The sequence below is a fragment of the Anopheles funestus genome, chromosome 2RL, assembly GCF_943734845.2.
Source record: "Anopheles funestus chromosome 2RL, idAnoFuneDA-416_04, whole genome shotgun sequence".
Classification (NCBI taxonomy): Eukaryota; Metazoa; Arthropoda; class Insecta; order Diptera; family Culicidae; genus Anopheles; species Anopheles funestus.
Window position 1 is genome coordinate 17,570,959 of NC_064598.1, and position 20,129 is coordinate 17,591,087.

The 20,129-nt window shown below is 44.2% G+C and overlaps 3 protein-coding genes across 6 annotated transcripts; 2 read left to right on the forward strand and 1 right to left on the reverse strand.

The window, feature by feature from the left end:
* Positions 1-417: 417 nt before the first annotated feature.
* LOC125763245 (myb-like protein A) lies at positions 418-17,809 on the reverse strand. Of its 2 annotated transcripts, none has more exons than XM_049426132.1 (5): positions 17,699-17,809; positions 8,340-8,528; positions 7,181-7,692; positions 5,229-5,686; positions 418-5,148 (listed from the first exon to the last, which is right to left on the reverse strand). In XM_049426132.1, exons 2-5 carry the CDS (start codon positions 8,452-8,454, stop codon positions 2,100-2,102), a joined length of 4,134 nt encoding a protein of 1,377 aa, XP_049282089.1. In that variant the 5' UTR covers positions 8,455-8,528; positions 17,699-17,809; the 3' UTR covers positions 418-2,099. The 2 variants fall into 2 exon arrangements, with proteins under 2 accessions (XP_049282089.1, XP_049282088.1); XM_049426131.1 differs by lacking the exon at positions 17,699-17,809 and adding an exon at positions 13,205-14,004.
* Positions 14,236-17,278, forward strand: LOC125763251 (alpha-1,2-mannosyltransferase ALG9). Its single transcript, XM_049426139.1, has 4 exons — positions 14,236-15,344; positions 15,418-15,617; positions 15,691-16,126; positions 16,205-17,278. The coding sequence occupies exons 1-4, from the start codon at positions 15,025-15,027 to the stop codon at positions 16,869-16,871; spliced, it is 1,623 nt and encodes a 540-aa protein (XP_049282096.1). The 5' UTR covers positions 14,236-15,024; the 3' UTR covers positions 16,872-17,278.
* On the forward strand, positions 17,798-20,086 carry LOC125763253 (protein-L-histidine N-pros-methyltransferase). Of its 3 annotated transcripts, none has more exons than XM_049426142.1 (6): positions 17,798-17,937; positions 18,249-18,345; positions 18,601-18,888; positions 18,959-19,107; positions 19,176-19,348; positions 19,828-20,086. In XM_049426142.1, exons 2-6 carry the CDS (start codon positions 18,253-18,255, stop codon positions 20,037-20,039), a joined length of 915 nt encoding a protein of 304 aa, XP_049282099.1. In that variant the 5' UTR covers positions 17,798-17,937; positions 18,249-18,252; the 3' UTR covers positions 20,040-20,086. The 3 variants fall into 3 exon arrangements, with proteins under 3 accessions (XP_049282099.1, XP_049282098.1, XP_049282101.1); XM_049426141.1 differs by lacking the exon at positions 17,798-17,937 and adding an exon at positions 17,993-18,140; XM_049426144.1 differs by lacking the exon at positions 17,798-17,937 and adding an exon at positions 18,041-18,144.
* The last annotated feature ends 43 nt before the right edge of the window (positions 20,087-20,129 follow it).

Consider the following 20,129-nt stretch of genomic DNA (forward strand, 5'->3'; position numbering starts at 1 on the left):
AAAAAAACCTCACCACAGTGCAAAAACTGACAACTGACCACTCCTTAGTAGCTGTAACAAACTACTCCCCAAAAGCCATCAGAAAGGCTACAACCCCGGTAGTGGACAGTCAAGCATTGGGGAAGAAAATCGTCCACAACATTCCAAAAGCGATTTCAAATTCAACAGTACCATTACTCAACTAATTAACTGATCACAGGGATTCGATTTGAATGGGGGTTTGTTTTTTTTTACATGTTTCTAACAATGTACGTGGCAACTTTGCTGAGATGGTGAGATGGTAGGCATTGACTAAAACCTTGCTTCCTGTTACTGATAAAAATTATTGCACTACACACTGTGTACTGATACTGTTGTTCCTTCTGTTTGGCTGTTTTTTTTTCTTTCCTTCGCCTATAACTGCATAACATCTTTCGCCTGTCTGCCCTGCACGCCGAGTCTCCTTGTGGAAAAAGAACTCTATTGCCCTTTTATCACCTTTTGTTTTTCTTCCGCATTCTTATGGGCTTGTTCTCACTCTCTCGTTGTTATTCGTATTCGTACTTATGCTCGGTAAAGGTAGGTTCGTGGTTGTTTTGTGCCTTCTATTAACTCTTCTCAAGACCGGCCATAGAGCCGGTAATGTACGACAACTTTTAGATGCCAGGTTACCAGGATAGACTTAAGCATGTCCAGCTCTAGTAGACTAAGTAGATCAAATCCACCGATGATTGTGGAACGAACATTCGCTTATCGTATTATGCTTGTTTTCTTGCCATCTACCTGAATTGCTACTACTACTCGACCATGCAAAATGCAATAAAAAAACAATGTTTAAAAAATAAACAACCAAATTCATAGCTAAGACGGCCCAACAGCTATGTGGACAGTCTCGACATACGACACATGTTCCCGAACGAACACTAATCTCTTATGCGATGTACATTTGGAAATGTAGTGCATGGGTTGTTGTTTGTTTTCGACAGTTTCGATGTTTTGCTTCGAGAATGTTTTCATGTGTAGGTGTTCAAAAAACAAATCTTTTCCTCTTCTACTTGCAACCGTTTATCGAACACGAGAAGTTCGTGCGGTTGAAAATGTCTTATATCGTGATGAAAATTTTAGTGCGAGCTTCATTCCTTCAAGCAAGAAATGTGTGTGTGTGTTTGGTTTCCCACATTTGGTTAAAAAAACAATTATTTGCCAACAGCAACACTAGGCACGACTAGTTGTCCATTGCACATGCGGATACAGGATGATTTGAACATAATTTACGCAACATTCGAAAACCTTCTTCGTCTATCAAGAGCTTGCGAATATTATAAGCTACTTCTCGCACAACATATCTCAACTAAACGTTTTCCAAATGAGTAACAAAAAGAGAAAAAAAGTCCACATGCGTATGTATTTCATATTCAAAAATCGAATTTCAAAATAATTATCTCATTTCATTACCATAGTACATGCGTTACGTTAGTGTTCGAGACATTGTAGTTCAAAGTACAAATAAGTTGAAAAGACACAGAAAAAACGAATTTCCTTGGCAAATGTAAAACATAAAAAAAAAGATGGAATAGAAAACAAAATATATCAAATATTTAACATCAAAATAACGTATCCACAATACAGGTAAAGAAGAGCAAGATATTCTTCCTGTTTACAATATTCTCCCGTTTGGTTAGCTTTTAACATTTTGCTTCATCGCATCATAATTCCATTTAGAGCCGTCTAAACACTCTTACGAACACTGTTCTTTACGTAAACAGTTACTGCTTTTTGTAGCATCGATTTAATTTATGTCTATCGTGACGATCCCAACATTACTAGCATTTAAGCACAGCAAAGGATGATACCGAACGGGTCTTAATAGACGTAGTTAAACATTCTCAATAACAAGATCAAATCACATTTTTCGGAACACTTCACTAGAAATAGTTGTAGGAAGTTTCCAACAAAAAATGCTTAGAAAACAAAGCATGCAGAAAAATAATACTCTTCTCATGCATTAACCATGATACACCCCATCGATGATGGTTCCAATCCCATACATAAAGGGGTTATTCAAAAAAAAAATAAAGACGAAACGAAATTGTTGGCGACATTTTGCGCCAGAGCGGTGCCTAACCACTCTGTGTGGTAATGGTAAGCGTTGGCGTCGTCCCGGCTACAACGACTGTGCCATTACGCGGATAGTACGTATAGTATCCTCCTGCATCATGCCGAGTGGTGGCAAATATCGGACACCCAGCATCCTCATCGCTCTGCAGTAGTTGCTCCGGCGAAGACAATGGTGATTCTTGCTGCTGCTGGCGGGTTTTGGAACAGGCCGGGAATTCATCACCTGACGGAGGCGTGTCGCTGGAAGCAGCCAGTGACGGTGTTCTACCGCAACCGTTACCGATTGCCACCGGCAGACACAGGCTGCGTGACTTTAACGACAGGCGACGTTGCATTAGCAGACTTTCGTTCGGTGGCGAAAGCCCAACCGGTAAACCTTCGATCATCGCAAACTCAGCAATGATCCCGGGCCCACCGGTACCAAGCGCCGCCATGGTGGTGGTCGTTACGTTACCATTGATGATGCTGTTGCCACTGTGGCTGCTGGTGTTGCTGCTCGAGCTGCTGCTGTAAACAGCTTCGTCGATGTTATCGATCGCATCCCGTTGCTCCTCCTCTTTGCGATGAGGTATCAGATGGTACGGTGGTCCCTCGGTCGTCACCTCTACACCCTCGTCCGCCAGCTGGTACTGTTCGCCGGTGTATCCATCCCCGTTCAGGTTCAACCCCTCAAATCCACCGACCATCATCGACTGGTATCCGTTGTTGCGTGTCTCCCGCTTGAGAGCGCTCAGGATCGTGGTCGAGTTAGAATGATAAAGCTTATATCTATTCATAGTATTTGTAGTTGGATCACAGTTAACATTACTCCTACTCTGCTGCTGCTGCTGCTGCTGATGTTGCTGTTGTTGGGGAGGAGACGCCCGCTGCATTGGTGGATGCTGCTGCTGACCAAAGCTAGCCCGTCTTGCTCCTTTCGTACCAGCAGTCCCTCCGGCACCGTCAACCGTGTCAATCAGACCGTGAGACGGACGCCGCATTTCACCGAAGGACGATGCTGAAGAATAGCGTTGATTTTGGTACTGTTGCTGCTGCTGCTGCCGCTGCTGCTGATGATGATGTTGGTGGTGTGCCACCACCGCACGATATGGCAACGATTTATGCTGCTGTTGACCACCATGACCGTTAACGGTACCGTAATGATGATTATTACCGTAATTATAATGTCCCATACCACCACCAGTACCGGTGCCATTCGAATAAAAATGGTTGTTGGAACTGTTGTTGTTCATTGCACCGTAGTGATGATGTTGGTGCTGATGGTTCTGTTGCTGCTGCTGCTGCTGCTGCTGATGGTGGTACTGACTTTGATGACTACTGTTGCCAATGTTCATCCGAACCGGATGATGACTACCACTTCCGCTACTACTAACGTTGCTAGTATTATTACTAATATTATTATTGGTTCCTCCACGATTGTACTGATGGTGATTAAAGTTAGTCGAATTGCTGCTGATTTTGCCATTGCCGTAGTGTGACTGTGTTGCAGTCACCATTCCACCGTTGCTGCTGTTCTTACCATTGCTGTAGCGATAGTTTTCCGCCTCATCTGTTGGTGCATCAACGTACCGATTAGCGTACGGCGTTGCCGGCTGGGCACGCCACGACGACAGTGAAGCCGAAGAACCGTGATTAGGATGATGGTTATATGAGTAGGGCTGCGACTGTCTTTGCTTCATCATGCCCGGTCGAATTTCAACACCGGTCTCATATGGTTCACTATTATTAACACCTCTTACAATGCGCCCATACCGTGCACCAACACTACCATTGCTGTTGTAATGATTATGGTTGTTGTAATGGCTTCCACTACTGTTCGACAACGAGTGGTAATTATGATGGCCGCCATTTTGTTGCCGGTAGGATGACGAAGCCGGCGGATGCGAGTGGTGGTTGTTGTGATGATGGTGATAGTTATAGTGCGCATTGTTGCTCTGGTAATGATTGTGATGAATATGCTGCTGCTGCTGGTGATGATGCTGCGGATGCGAATGGTAGTGACCACTACGACCGCCCTTGTAGCTTGACCCAAACGATGACCCAGCGTGTCTGTAATTGTGCGCCTGTTGACTGCGACTGTTGTACTCGTACGTGGATGGACTTTGCTGCTGCTGATCGTTGGTATTACCTCCACGGTATCGCCAGTTCGACTCGGGAGGAATATCCCAACTGCCACTGGCCTTCCTTGCTGCAGCATTGTCCTTTGCATGCACGATGCTATGTACCGGCGATGACACTGCGGACGTCGGTGGCGATACTTGGGTTTGTGATAGAATCGTCACCACCACAGCCTTTTCTTGAAGTTCCTCTTTATTATCCACCGTCGTATCGAGCAACAAATCATCACCTTCGTCAGCAACTGTTTTCGGTGGATCGGAATTTTGCAATTCTTCGTCACTAATCTGCTCCGGTAGCGACGGTTTCTCGCACTGGACCGCGTTGCTACCGCTGTCGGTGCTGCTTTTATCGTGCCCATTGGTGATGATGCTATTGGTGGAAATGGTCCCACCATCAATGCCGGAAGACGTACTGTTCACAACTATTTCGATAGTCGCAGCTCCAACAACGGTATTACCGCTTGGATTCGCAACGTTGGCAATGGTAGCAACATTTTCTGCCCCATTTATTTCCGCTACGTTCTGGCATTCGATGGAAACGTTTTGGTAGCTATCTCTATTACGTTCCTTATCCTGCTCTTTCTCTTCCGTCTCTACTATGTTTGCGGTCATTCCCCATGTTTCGTTCGCTTCGTATGTTGCCTTCAATGTTTCATCCTCAACACATACTCCTTTGGGCTGTTCCGTTCGCGCCATGATTGGTTGGGCATCGGTATAATTTGCCGACTGTTTGGACACCTTAGGCACTACCAGCTCAGTTTCGTCAGGCACCACCACCGGAGCACGCTCCACGCTTCCATTGTACGACGGTTGATAGATGTTGGGACGCTCCTTCGTCATGTAATCGTAACGCATGGAAAAATGTTGCATTATAACCCGTTTGACAGCCATGGCCGATTCAGCAAAATGGGACAACTCGAGCGCAGATTGGTTCCTATACCGATTAGGGAGGAGAAATAAAATTATGAGAAACTGTGTCAAAACTAAGGTATTTATTAAAAAAAACCGTTTTACCTTCTAATTACACCTGGCGTCTTCAGGACCCGGCGACGCTGCTTTTCCTTATTCGCTTTCGAATTAATACCTCCGACCGAACACTCCGTATCGTCGCTGATACGAATCCACGGGTGGTTCAGTACGGCCGTGGCACTCAAACGCTTCGGCGCTTCCTTTACCAGCAGTCCCCGGATCAGATCCTTCGCCTCTTCGCTCACATCCTGCCATTCGCTATCGGGGAAGCAGAATCGCCCTTCCTGAATCGATTCAAACAGCAATTCCTGACAAGTGCGACAGTTTTCACCCCTGTTCCAGCCGCAGTCCTGCTCACAGTTGCCCGAGAATGGCGGATAACCACACAGCAGTATATATGCGATCACGCCCAGCGACCACAGATCACATCGTTTGTCGTAGTAGTTCGACTCACCGACGAACAGATCGACAACTTCCGGTGCCATGAATTCGGCACTACCGACCTGATTGGGAAGAGAAAGTAAACAAAGGAGAAATAAATATTATTCATCACTATTTCCTACAGATTTATACTTTTAAACCCCGAACAACAAAACAACAAAACAACAGTTGCTACTACTTTTTCATTTTCTTCCAACATATCAAGAGTTCATTTCCCTTTGGATCGAACGAAAAACAGAAACCATCCTTCTAACATTAAAACGATCTGTCTCCCTTATCAACTTCCACTAACCCTTATCGATAGAAGAAGAGAGGTCAATGTGGTAAGCGGAATGTAAATACTTGGCACACCTAATGAAGGTTTTAAATAATCCTTAAAACAAACAACTACTTCACACTCTTTTCTCTCGCTATCACTTTTTCATTATAACCTCGATACAAAGTACAGCTGTGCTTCCAAAATCAGCTATAAATCTATGAACAGTAGCATCATCGTGGTAAAGGTGGTAATTCTAACACAACAACAATTGTTAGCTCGAGCGACAAACATGTTTACTCTATTATTTATCTACTGATCTCTGCTGTAACCTCCCACTCTTTGCGCGGCATTACTTTTATCTTCACTAATGGTCTGATGCTGTTTTCGCCATGATTAGGTATCTCTACTATATTGTACTGGGACTTATCAGTTACAAATGTGAATATTTTATTCACTACAATTATTATAAATAAATGTCGAACTGGAATAAATGAATAAATAGACTGGTCGAACATTAAACATTGAATTAAATAGTAACCACTTAATTTTGATCGATACTTCTAAAAATATATATTAAGAGTTTATAAGAACATAAGAACCGCTTTAAGAGTATATTAGCTAATGGAATTGAAAAAATTATAGCGATTTCTTCAAAAGGAAATAAATGCGGTGCCTTCCTTTCACATACGTGCAATGGGATTGGCTCGTTTCACTGTCAAACGCAAACCAATCATCACTTCATGCTTATCGCGATGAGACGACAACTGCAAATGGTTTGATAATCAAAGCAACAACAAAAAATTAGCAGTAGCACATAAAGCGAACCATGTCTTTTATCTTTCGCCATCGCAATCTTAAACGCAACACATACAAACACGCACGATAGCGACGGCGTGTCCAATTTAATTTAGTTAACAATCATAGATTGCAGAGCACGAAGCAAAACAAGACATTTAAAGGCAAAAAACCCTACCTAACCGTACAGGTGGAGGAGATACCAAAGAGGAGAGGGTTTATGGTACGATTGTTGACCCACAAAATGAAAATATAAAAACATAAAGCAAAAAAAAACATAAGGTAACTTTAGTCATCTCTTATCACATACGTGTCGAGCAAAAGAACCAATGATGGTGAGTACACGATCAAGGCTGATGGTGGAGGAGAACATTGTGGGATGGCAAAAGAAAAGGAAAAAAATACTTCCCGGTGATAAGTGAATATGAAAACAACAACAAGTAGATTGCGCTTTCCCTCGGGTACCCCCCCTCCTCGTCTGCTACGTTACTCCCCGGCTTACCGGTGTTAAAAGCTGCGGCGTGGCAGTCGGCGACGAGATGTTGGTGGTAAACTTAATCCCGGAGCCGAGATCGAAATCGCAGATCTTGATCGGGCAGAGCTTGTCGGGATAGACGCACAGAATGTTTTCCGGCTTCAGGTCCCGATGGGCGATGCCCTTCTTGTGCAGAAAGTCCAGCCCGGACGCGATCTCCTTGATAATCTGGGCCGCATCGTACTCGGAGAAGCAAACGTTCTCCTGGATGCGCGTTAGCAGTGGCCCACCGTTAATCTTCTCGAACACTAGATAGAACTTTTCGTCATCTTCGAAAAATTCTAACAGCTGCAAGATATTCGGATGCCCCTGGCAGTGGTGAAACGTTTCCACCTCGCGGAAGACGCGGCCCCGCGCGTGCCCCGGTATTTTGTCGATGATCTTCACCGCGTACTCCAGCTCGGTGTAGATGTTGATGCAAGTCTGGACCGACGCGTACGCTCCCTCGCCCAGCACCTCACCGGTCAGCTTGTACAGCTCTGCGGGAAGAAGAAAGATGGAAAAGCGATTGTTAGTTAATCGACCCGATATCGAGTTTGAGTTTGCCGTCAGAATAGATCTAACGCAAGGCAAGGAAGCAGCCGATTGCAAGCTGCTGCACATGTTATCACTCCCCATTAGCGTTACTATTATTGTGCGCATTGTTTAAAGATCGCCAATCGGTGCGTCTCGTTCGTCGGCATCTATGTACGTATGAAGTGGGATGATAGATGCACGCAAGCAAAAGGAATCCAATCAACCTGGTCGACCGTGAGGGGTGGTTGGCCGGTTAGTAGGGCAATGCGTGTTAGACTACTACAACAAACAGCACGCACGATAATACGACTACCCTGTCCCTTTCCCACCACCACACGCGTGGTGGAGCAGTGCCCATTGCGAAAGAATTCTTCTCACTTGGAGCGGCGCTAAAGGTGGTGCGATTTACGGCAAATCCACTCTTAAAACGATGCACCCTAATATGCGGTCGGTGGTAGCTAAAGCGGCAAGGCGTTTAGCAGTAATTGTGCATCGGTGCTAGGTGTCAGTGCAAGGGGCGAAAACGTATACGAGGCAGGAACCTGTAGGGAGACCGGGCAAGTGCAAGAGTGCGCGATAGAATACATGAACACACGATGGCTTCACTTACCTTGAAAACATGACGACTGCATCGATGAACTGGCGCGTTTCTTTCGGCGCCGCTTGCGCTTCATCTCCTCCTTGTGCCGGTTAAAGTCGGCCTGCCGTTCGGCTTCGGACAGCATGCGTGCCTCGGTGGACTCGTTGCCCGATACCTCCTCGCTGCTGTACCGCGCGACATCAGGCTTGCGTGTTGGATCTGCGAATAAAGATGCATCAATTACGATGGGATTAATAATTTTGATCTGTTTAGCACTAATCGATTACACTTTAAGAATCATCTACTAAATAAGCTCATCAAATAATAAAACGATCAAGTGTTGCTAGCTGAGATTGTTGCACCTCGCCCGTCACTCGGAACACTCTGCAACTAAGCAGCTTTGGATAAATCTCATATCAATCACGTTGTCGCTTGCGCTTTTCTTTTAGACAGGAGCAAATCACATCGACTGGAGAGCAATTTTACTCTGACGCGTACCACAGGTAAATGATGGTATTTTTTTTTTAATTTTCTTTATATGTAATAGCTCATTTTCGCTGATCGATCGAGATAAACTATTTGTATAAAGTTGCTTTCTACAATTTATTCTTGTTGTGAACGATCGATAGATCAGTCAGCATGTTTACAGTAAGCTTAAATACTTGGTCTGAAGTTCTGAAACGTTTGCCTCGTGTATCGAGTGTATGATCGTTTTCATTTACCCAACATAATTCTAATCCTTTCAAAAGACCTAATTTCGCCGGTTGTCATTGATGTTGCATAAGAATAACTGCTTCAAGTTACTGTTTAAGCTTAGAGATCGCGTGAGTAATATTCAAGAGACAAGAAAAATTTGCCACCTCTTTGTGTCTACAGACGTGTTCATCTAGATTATTATTACCAAAGCTTCTTAAGCCCTAAATTCCCAACGATTAACACATTTTAGCACAATTCATAAAAGCAAGAAGACACCCCAGCAATAATGTAATCCGTCCAATGCAATCCCACTCATCACAGGCGGAAGTTTCTTTTTCCGGATTTGATTACTCACATGCATTAAGATCATCGCAACAAGCTGAGCAACAACAACACAAAATATCGCGTAGGTATAAAACGGATGATTGTGAGGAAATTTGCTTCTCCGTCAGGATTGTCCATTGCCGGCAATGAAAGTTGTCACTTCCTTTGCGTTCTCTTTTGTTTCCCATTCTTCCCCTTAGTACCATCGGAACCTGCTAGGTAGGTAGATCCTTTGGCACGCTAGGTGTAAAGATACGATCAACAAGGAAGATATATCGGTCGAGTTATTTATGCACCGTCGTGTCTCTCGTCTCTTGCGTTTGCTCGATGTTATGCGCATCCCCGACAGCAACAACAAAAACGTGCTACAAATATATTTGGCCACATCAACACAGAACACCCCCACTTCAGCTTCCTTCCTTTCTTGTGCCGGACCGGTTCCTGACTATTTTATCTTGCACTCCCTAGGAACGGTTGATCAGATATGTGAGACGTCATTTCTGTGATCGTCGTTTTTTGTTGTTGGTTTGCTTTATTTTTCTTTTCATTAATGTTTTCCTCGCTCTGGTTGAATTATTTTCCACTGTTATCTTTAACCGGTGGTGAACGATTCGGCCCGATGAGCAACAACCCCTTACCGTTGTCGAAGGTCGTTGTTACGCTTGTTCGTCTTTTTCTTTTCGGTACGACCAACTACACGTTAAAAGTACACAACGTGTTTTTTCGTGCTAGAAGTTGTTGCTTGATGATGATTCGGCGACTGTCTCCACGCCGAGCGCGATAAATGAACAAAACACTTTGTTCTGCACAATGTGCAATTAAAAGAAAGAACTGTTTTGGACCAATCTACCGATCAACTGGAGAAATGGAGAAACCCCAAGAAGGATACAATTACAATTCTTTTGCTGTGCCATATCTGAGAATGGCCTTGAAGCACCATTGGGAATCATAAAAAAACATATTGGGCCTTGCTATATTTTGCTACCAATTCCAATAAATTTGCTCTTACTTTCATAATCAATTTGACAATCGAATATTTTTACAATGCTTTACATGGTTTCATTGCTGTACAAAACCAAACACCGGGACGTGTTTTTTTGGATCGTGGAACAGGCAATTTGGGGCAATACGGTATCAAAAATGCACAGGTAGCGTACAGGGGGTGGGAAAAGAATTACAATACGTATAGAAAAACAACAAACATTGTGCCGGAAGTACAGGGTGGCTAGAGTGCTGTCACCATTCAAAGCAGGCGCAGACGAACAGCAGCGATGGTGGCACCCTGTTGTTGTTGTTGTTATTTTGACGTTTTTAAGGAAAAGAAGCAGATCGGAGGGACAGGGAACGGGGGAAAATCAACCATCCGTCACTGATGAATTCGAATGGGGTTTGAACCACCCCATAAACCGAACTTGAGTGGTCAACGATGTGTGCCTGCCTGCCTGCCTATCAATGTCCCGGCATGTGTATAAATTCGGCAAGAAATGAGATACGCAAAAGAATGACATTCAACTTCGGCCAGTTTTGGGGTGGTTTTTCGGTGCGTATGAATGGAGGCGCACGGGAATGACGTCTACCTGTGGGGTAGACATGGTTGGGGAAGCGGACAAGGGAAAGTTTGGAGGGGGTAGTAATAGAGGGAGGAAATAATCTGTGGAGCAAGTTATTTCCTACGTGGGATCACAATCGTACTGGATGCGAGAAGAAAGAAGATCAAGCGAAACACATTCAATTATTAGCAACGCGGTTCCTTGGCCGCCGCCATTTGACCGCACACGAGAAGAAGGAAAACATCGTGGCAAAACCTATTGCGTGTTAAATTTGGCGATTCGACGATGATGACGGTGATGATGATGATGTTCGAACAGGTCACACACCATCTCGAGCCGCACTAACACACACGCCACAGCAACCGGAATGGTGGTGTGTTCTCGCAAACACGACGCTGGTATGCGTGCATACCGCGCAGCGAACATCGAACCGTGTCGCACGGGGGCTAATGTGTTTTGTGTTTGTAAACTCGCGCAACTCTCCCAGCCGCCACATGTAACGTCTACTCGCCATTCAACGGATCGCACCATATCTACCCCATACCTCACCCTTTCTCTTCCACCCCATTTCCCTTAACTTCCGCGGCTAACCTCCTGCACCAAGCACACACCACCGTCGTTCCATCTTCTTTTCCATTCCGTTCAACCTTTTTCTTCATCACAAAAACACACAACGATGGATGAAGGGGGGGTTGTACGCAAGGGTGGGCTGCTACTGCTACGTGAGCGCAGCTGCATGTTCAGTGTGTGCGTAGTCCACGATCGTACCTACACAACCGCAGCTGCACACACACACACAGTGTACGAAACATCGCTCTGTTGACGTTGACTACGCACCCGTACATGATGCACACTCGCAAGCGATGGCAGATGTTGTGTGTCTGTATACGAACACACTCATACCACTACACTGACAAAGAAGAGTTAGTGACCAAAGATGCGTGAAGCGAAGGAAACGGTGAACGGAACAAGGGTGTTGGAGAAACAGAGAGAGAAGACGCACGAGAAAGAGTGTGTAAAAAGGACCGAGCGAGAAAAACAGGCCACACACCAAATAAAAAAAGTGCATACGTGCGCACCGAAACGCAATTCTAGCCAACGGTTTCGGATTTTTACCCCCCCTGTACAGTTTTTTTTTCTACCTTCGAAAGGAAAAATTGTCCCTTTACCGATGCTGATGATCCTTCGTTTTTTTAGATCGGTTGAGAAAATGTACGGTTTGCCGTGGCAACCGTGTGGTAAATTCGGTTGTCTTGCCGTGGATGATGTGTGCACAACAAACACCATTTCCGACGACATTCACAGCCTCCTTCGAGCGGAATCGCTGCGAACCTATTTATCTGATGAATGAAAGGATTCCCTTTTTCTACAACTTTCAAGTAAAGAGTTTTTTGTTATCGATGAGTAAAAAGGAACTTATTCTTCTTCAACCGAACCCTACAATACTTGTACCTTCTTTGCAACACGTCATTTTCTTATGCCCTAAACTCCAGTGCTCTTTTTCTATGCCTTGTTTCTGCTTCTGCAAATGCATGTAATCTCTTCGCCGTGTTCTGCAACAAGTAGCTTGGTTTAAAAACATTATTCATTTTATCTGAAGGAATTAAGGTGTTTACAATTGTTTTTATGTAGGAAGCAGAGAATTCTACAATTCCATCCTTTCTTGGCCCTTCTTTTTGCTATCATATTATTATGTGTGCCGTGATTACATGCAACGCCGGGTCCTGGTACCCCCGGAGCATGGGGTTGCGTCTGGCAAGAGGATAGGCAAACGATGGAAATATATTCCAGAATGTCGTTCGAAAGTCGAATACAAATCAAGTGGCCAACTGGGACTGCCTGCCGCGGCGCTATGCCGTAAAAAACATGTTCTTTCCGCTCTACGGCACGACGAGCATGAATGTGCACTAATGTGCGTGTATTTCTGTGTGGGTCGTTGTATGCGAACGACATCGCACACTTTGATATAAAGCTCGTCTTTCTTCCCAATTGCGATCTGTGTTTGTGATCTAACCATCTCTCTCTCTCTCTTTCGCTTTCCATCTATGTATGCAGCAGCCCCTAAAGTTTACCGAAAAGAAGTCAACGTCTAAACAACGTTCCCCTTTACATCGGACGGATGTACAGTGTCCTTGCTCCTTTGGACACTGTTTTCATCCTTGCCGGGCGATGGGTTCCGTGTTGTCTTGCCAGAACCGAAAAATGCCGGTAGCACCCGCGTACTGCGCAACATCGTGTTTTTGCTCTTCACCGTCGGCCACAAGGTGGCGGAGCGTTCTGCGAGTCACGTAGACCTGAAAGAAAAAAAAAATATCACACACTCACCGGAATTCACGTCACAACTCTCCTCCACAATGCGTTCAACCATGGTGCTGCCGATGCTGCTTTTCCTGCTGGCGCTACGGTGCCGGAAGTCGTCGAAAACACTCCCCGCTGGTTAGGCCGAATCTGCGACGCAAGTGTGCAGATCGCTGCTGCCGGGACGTTAGACGATGGGCGCTCCACTATACCACACACGGATGCCACCTCGGAACCGTCGATGCGAACCGACGATGATCGAGGCTGGTGCCGATGGTTTGGACAGTTTCCCGGAGGATGATCGAGATCACCAATCGTCGCTTGTAAAGCGTAAATAGCCAACTTTATCAACGCACGTACGCACACATGTGCGCATCAGTGTTTCAGTCGGCCGTTCAGCGAGATGGCGCCGCTGGATGGCAAGGCTCTGGCTACGACGTGATAGTACCGCAACCACACAACCGTGAGAAAAAGGCTGGGCTACGGCTAGGGCAACGGTGAATGGCGGTTCGGTTCGATCGTCTGCTCCTTCCACTTGCAAAACGCGAGCGGTGGTTGGGGGTGGGAGTATAGCACGTATAATATCCACCGGTTCGGAATACGCACAAACACACGCACGCACGCACAAACACGCTATCCCGAATAAGCAAAAAACGCTGCGCAAGGTCGACTGGCGAATTTTTCACTCCGAAACGGGATGATACGTTGATCAGGAGTACGATGATGAAAATGGTGTTTCAAATAAACGCTGTACAGCGGACACACAGGCCGATTTTGCTTTCCTCTGACTAGCTAGCTACCCATCACGATCCATCACTTACAAAAGCAAAACCAAAACAAAGCAGGGCATCCAAGTTTCCGCAGCAAGGAAACGTACATCGTCAGGCGTTCGTTTGACAGCTGCGACAGCCAAGGCACAATCGTCTCGGCAGGTGAGTATTTTAGGACAAACTTTAATCTTGCTTTGTGAGAGCAATAATGTCTCACCATGAGACTGGGCCCTATGCAAAAATGGTATTTTTGTAACAAAAAACCATCATTTTACTAAGCGCTACAGTACAGCAAAGTCGACATACTGAACTAACTCATTGAACATTCGTCAGGATGCGCATTTGTGCTTCAATGATATAATGAAGCATCAGATAATTGTAAACTTAATGCGATCTGATAGAAATTGTTGCACGTTCAAGCTAAATTCATTCAGGAACATCTCTCTTTGAATCAATTTACGTTAATTTGTTAACAGGTGTGAGAGCTGTGAGCTAGAATTGTCAAACTTCTCACTAGGCAATTCTCACCTCACTCATGTTTATTTTTTGGCAGAATATGGAGATATTTAAAAATTACATAAATGTTGCTTCATCGCTCTAGAGAAATTGATTGTTAATATTTTTAGTAGACATTACAATCAATAGAACGATTTTGCAGGTTAAATTGACAAGAAAATTGATTCTGCAAAGCAATAGCATTATGACAGATTAAGAAACGCTGTCTCACTAATGTTTATCAGCGCGTAAAACCAGGATCGAGTAGAATAACTTGGATGGCGATAGCTGTAAATGAAGCATATTATGATAACTAATTTAGTTACAAAGCTGGTGATTGACCAGCGATTGTGATTTTCATCAATATTCGTGATTATTTTTTTCACACTGGGAAGATGTGATTTTTTCAATGTTTTTTGCATAATGTCACTTTTGTTTTGAGGTGAACGTCAAACAGAGCTGACAACAAATTGAACACATAATTTGCACGCAGCTGGCAAAGTGCTGTCTGGTAGAGGCCGCACATTGATAGATACTGTTCCTAAACTATAGTTTTGTGGTGTTTTATGTGCGAATGACATCATGTTGGCCCTTAAAAGTAACATTTTCGTGGTGTTCACGCTTATCGTGGTGCGAATCCAAAGCGCCCTGTGGTCAATCATTTCCGATTGTGATGAAACATTCAACTACTGGGAGCCGTTGCATTACTTGCTGAAAGGTACTGGCTTTCAAACATGGGAATATAGCCCAGAATATGCCCTGCGGTCCTACAGCTACCTATGGCTACACGGTTTACCGGCCAAAATTGTCGGCCTTGTGGTCGACAACGGTGTTGTGGTTTTCTACTCCTTACGGGTTCTACTGGGTGTCGTGTGTGCCTTGCTTGAATATCGTCTCTACAAGTAAGTACTTGTACATGCTGAACGTATTGTCCAGAAACTAATTCTGTTCTTTGATTCTTTGCTCCATGGTTAGGGTTCTAAGGCGAAAATGTGCGGGCGTGGTCTGTAATTTGTGGCTATTTTTCCAGCTAGTAAGTGCCGGAATGTTCATCTCCAGCACTGCCCTGTTGCCAAGCAGTTTTTCTATGTACATCACCCTGGCGACTGTTGCGGCGTGGTTGAATGAAGACACGAGAACGGCTACAGCTGTAACAGCATTTTCCGGATTGATTGGTGCGTAAAACATGACGCATCGTATAACAATGCGGTGACGAACATTTTCATTACTTTTTTTTTACTCCCACAGGCTGGCCATTTGCTGTAATTGTAGCTGTCCCTTTTGTATTGGAGCAACTGTTATGGAAAAAACAGATTGTACCTTTCGTTAAAAATGCACTATTTTTTGGCTGCTTATTCGGCATTCCTATAGTGTTGATCGACAGCGTTTACTTTGGAACATTCACAGTGGCTGCATTCAACATAATTCGCTACAACGTGTTCACCTCCCATGGGCCTGATCTGTACGGCGTTGAGCCTGTAATGTTTTATGTGAAAAACCTGTTTCTCAACCATAACATAACGTTCACGCTTAGTTTGTCGTACCCTGTGGTGGTAATAGTAGCCGCCATGCTTGGTGTAAGGAACACGAAAAATCGCCTCTCCCCGATGCAAGGACTGTGGCTGATGACGCCACTATATCTCTGGCTGATTGTATTTGTGGTTCAACCTCACAAAGAGGAACGGTGCGTAACTGAAACTCAATCTTTATCCAACACACTTAACAGGTTTTATCATTAACTTTTGCATGTTTCTATTTACAGGTTCATGTTCCCTGTCTATCCGTTATTTTCGCTCGGCACGGCGCTGCTGTTGGATCAAACGTTTTCCCACATAAAACGTTACTTCGGAGCTCCAAAGTCGTCATTTGCAAACCGCGTCATGGGTTTTGTTGTGCTCGCAACTGCACTAGGCTTAGGTGTGTCGCGAATGATGGCAAACTCCATGCACTATCGCGCTCCGATGACCATTCTGAACGGGTTGCCTCCAGCGAACGATCAAGAAATGAGTGTGTGCTTCGGTAAAGAATGGTACCGCTTTCCCGGTAGCTTCTTTCTTCCACCGAACTACCGTGCACGCTTCGTCGAGTCCAGTTTCACCGGAATGTTGCCGGCATACTATCAGGAAACTCAAAACGGAACGCAAATCGTGCATGATTACTTCAACGATCAAAACAAAGGACATCCGCACATGTTGTTTGAGCTGAGCGAATGCGATTATCTCGTGGATTTCGATACGGGCGCGTTCTATGATGAACAAAACAGGGAACCAAACTATTCTGCCGACCGTAAAACGTGGTCCATTGTGAATAGTATGAAGTTTGTACACGCTGCAAGATCTGATTTATTCGCTAGGGCTTACTATGTGCCTTCGTACCCGTACTTAGCGTATGGGAAGTACAATTTATTGCAGCGGATAAGGATTAAATAATCGTTGACGTGATGACGAGATCAAATTGCATGTTACGTTATATTTTGATACACATTTAAAGTATATATTTAAGGATAAGGATTAAGACAAGAAGTGTGAAAAACTCATACTGAATAACCCGCTTCTAAGGGTTCTATTAAATGAGACGGGCAAGACTTTTTCCAATAGCTCACGGAAGTTTAAACGCAAAATTATGCTCTCCTATTAAAAGTAAAATATCTTGATTATGATGAAAAGATGTTGAAAAAACGTGAAATAAAATGAATCTGTTAAAAAGTTTTACAATCATACCCAGTGCCATTCCACATACGGAATTGAAGCATAAAAGGTTACTGGTAATAGTTAGAGTAGGTTGTATCAAGTGTGGGAACTATTGGAATATATCCAGGACGTCTGATTGCGACAAATGACCCGTCTATACTTTTTTAATTGATGCTAATTTAAACTTCCGCAAAGAACAGTTGAATCGTGTTTTTGTTTGCAATCGTGCATTACTGTCAAAGTGGGTATATACTTGTAATTTCGTGGATCGACAGACGAAGTTTCCTGCTTTTTAAATAAAGTGAAACGGTTGACCGAGCAAACAACTTATCACACTGCTGAAAAATAAAATGACTAATTGGAAAGTAAAATAAAATTGCTTTTGGGCACCTGTTAGCGCTTGCTACAAGAAATCATACGTATGCACTTCATACGTACAACATGAAAAAACGCCGCGCACGTATATGACAGTTGGGAGTGTTTTTTTTTGTCGGAACGTTTTTGTGTACACGAAAGGATGCACCGTGGAAAACCTTTGACTTCGAAGAAAAACAACAAACCCTTACCTTCATTTGCTGGTTACCACGCCCGTTGTTGCTTTGCTTCCGGATCTTGTGCAGCAAACAATCGTTGGTGTTGTTTGCCGTACTGATATTAACTACACGCACCAAACAAGCGATCCGGGCTACCGTCTGTGTTTTATCACATAATTCTCGCACCATTACTCAACTTCACGACCGTCCACAGGGGGACAGCGTAGTGAAAAGGGCCACTAATCAAACTTCAATCTTAATCTCGTACCCAGGTGAGTGTGGAGAGATAAAGAAACCTCTTAAAATAACACTTTAATGGCACGCGCTATGGCCAAACCAGATTCAACCACTACCATTCGGAGCATCAGCAAGTGCAAAGAATCTGTGCATAGAAGTTTACTCTATGTATATAAGTTAAGCAATTATTAAGCGAAATGCTTCCCCTAACTCTTTTAGCTTTGTTCATCTTCTCAGTGTACGTACGTGTTGCGTCTGTCTACAAGTGTTTCTTTTGTTTGTTTTGTTTATTCACAACAGTCTTCAAAATTGTCTCATCTAATGATTTACTTTCCTTCATTTGCAGCATAATGTCGAACTACCGTCCCCGTGGAGCAATTGCCAAAGTATTTTTTGACCGTATTCACAACGACGATGTTATACAGCAGATTGATATGACCACGGTAAGAGTGCGTGAAATGCAATAATGGAAAGAATTGGCGGAGAAGATTGTAAACCCCGTGGGTACAATACTCGATTGAAAAACGTGTACTAACTGTGATTTATTTCAATCACGCACATACTCGAGATAATGGCTTATCTAAGGAAAAGATCGGTCACGTACGCTTTACGACGATCGATGAAGAGTCTCCTTTCCTGTCATCGCCTGGACCGCTCCATAAACTCTCCATAAACTTACACCTCAACCCTTGTTTCAGTGGTACACCATGGGGAAATTGCCTCGCAAGTACGGTAGTCTGTACCATCACCTGAACGGCCCAGACGAGCTTACCCTCGAGTGGTTGGAACGGTCGAAAAAAACCTCCGGCCGTTTCTGGTTGCAGCTGTGCCACGAAGTAGCTAAACTCTTCCTCAACATGTTCATGACCCAGACCGATATCAATGGTTTCCTAAAGCGTGGCTCCATGTTCATCCTATCCGAGATGCAATTCGACGAGTTTCTTACGGCCGGAGGCTTTTTTCAGCATCGCGAACGGCAATCAGCGGTAGGATAGAAACCCCTTTTAAACTACAGAAACGATATAAACGACAGCAGGAATGTTTCTTCGTTTTTAGCTTAACGTATGCGACATTGGTGCTGGTGATGGAGAGGTCACGTTACGTTTGGTGCGCACCTTGCAACAGAAGCGAAGTTGGAAGGTGACGACCTACGCTACAGAATCTAGCTGGACGATGAGAAACCGGCTGAATGAGAAAAATTTCATGTAAGATGCCATGGATTTCGACACACTATCTGAATGCTTACGTTACTTTACATTGTTTACATTTACAGTGTGCTGGAAACTCTAAACCAAATTCACCAAGCGGATCTCATCGTGTGTTTTAACGTACTTGATCGATGCTTCGATCCGCATGTTATGCTAAGTGATATCTACGAATCGTTAGATCAGACGGGATTCGCGCTGATAGCACTAGTGTTACCATACAGCCACTATGTGGAGAAGAGTAAGTACAGTTACCACATTTTAACTTATACTCTTGTAACTTACACTCAAATTGCTTCAAATTAGATTGTTCAGAAGATGGTTGATCTTTTAGCAACTTCGTGTGCATACAATATAAGTAGCACGAAGGTTTGCTGGATGAAAGTCTGTGGCTTTGTATGCAATTCCTGTTAATCTTCTGGGTGGTACAAGATTTTCGGTCAGGCAATCGCGCCATTTGCTTCCTCGTATAGCCGACCACTGAAATGGATGCCAAATGTCCTTGAATATCATAGACTTTAGTTCGATATACAAATATTCACTAGGAAAAGTGGTTTGATTGTGTGCCCTCCGTTGTACGTCGTCTATTTTGCGTAGGAGAATAGCAATTTAAGAAGGACATCTTCATAAAAATCATAGCATAATACGGTTCGATTAAACTCTACTGGATGCTGATGTTCGCTACGCTGTTGTTGTTTTCCACTTCCGGTTAATTCCCAGATTCCAGCCACCTACCCTTAAGGACACTGTTGGAGCCGTGGCCACCCGAGAAACGGCTAACGGTGGAAGAGGAGCTGGAAATGTTCTTCGATGTGCTGCAGTCGGTAGGCTTCAAAATACGGACCTGGACCAAAGCGCCATACCTGTGTGAAGGTGACCTGCGCCAGTCATTCTACTGGCTAACGGATTACGTTGTACTGTGTTCAAAATAAATGTGCAATCATTCCAGTTAACGACAAAAAAAAACTGTGCAAAGTAAGCAGCAGCTGCATGATGGTTCTTTCGAATCCCTTGATGATATC

Bases quoted from the DNA above. Each gene is read 5' to 3' on its own strand.
- LOC125763245 (XM_049426131.1), bottom strand. From the start codon at position 13,247: ATGGTTGAACGCATTGTGGAGGAGAGTTGTGACGTGAATTCCG. The intron at 8,529-13,204 runs GTGAGTGTGTGA...CTTTATTCGCAG, and splicing joins GAGTTGTGACGTGAATTCCG to ATCCAACACGCAAGCCTGAT. The intron at 7,693-8,339 runs GTAAGTGAAGCC...TTCTTCCCGCAG, and splicing joins GCAGTCGTCATGTTTTCAAG to AGCTGTACAAGCTGACCGGT.
- LOC125763253 (XM_049426141.1), top strand. From the start codon at position 18,100: ATGCTTCCCCTAACTCTTTTAGCTTTGTTCATCTTCTCAGT. The intron at 18,346-18,600 runs GTAAGAGTGCGT...CCCTTGTTTCAG, and splicing joins AGCAGATTGATATGACCACG to TGGTACACCATGGGGAAATT. The intron at 19,108-19,175 runs GTAAGATGCCAT...TTACATTTACAG, and splicing joins CTGAATGAGAAAAATTTCAT to TGTGCTGGAAACTCTAAACC.
- LOC125763251 (XM_049426139.1), top strand. From the start codon at position 15,025: ATGTTGGCCCTTAAAAGTAACATTTTCGTGGTGTTCACGCTTATCGTG. The intron at 15,345-15,417 runs GTAAGTACTTGT...CTCCATGGTTAG, and splicing joins CTTGAATATCGTCTCTACAA to GGTTCTAAGGCGAAAATGTG. The intron at 16,127-16,204 runs GTGCGTAACTGA...TTCTATTTACAG, and splicing joins CAACCTCACAAAGAGGAACG to GTTCATGTTCCCTGTCTATC.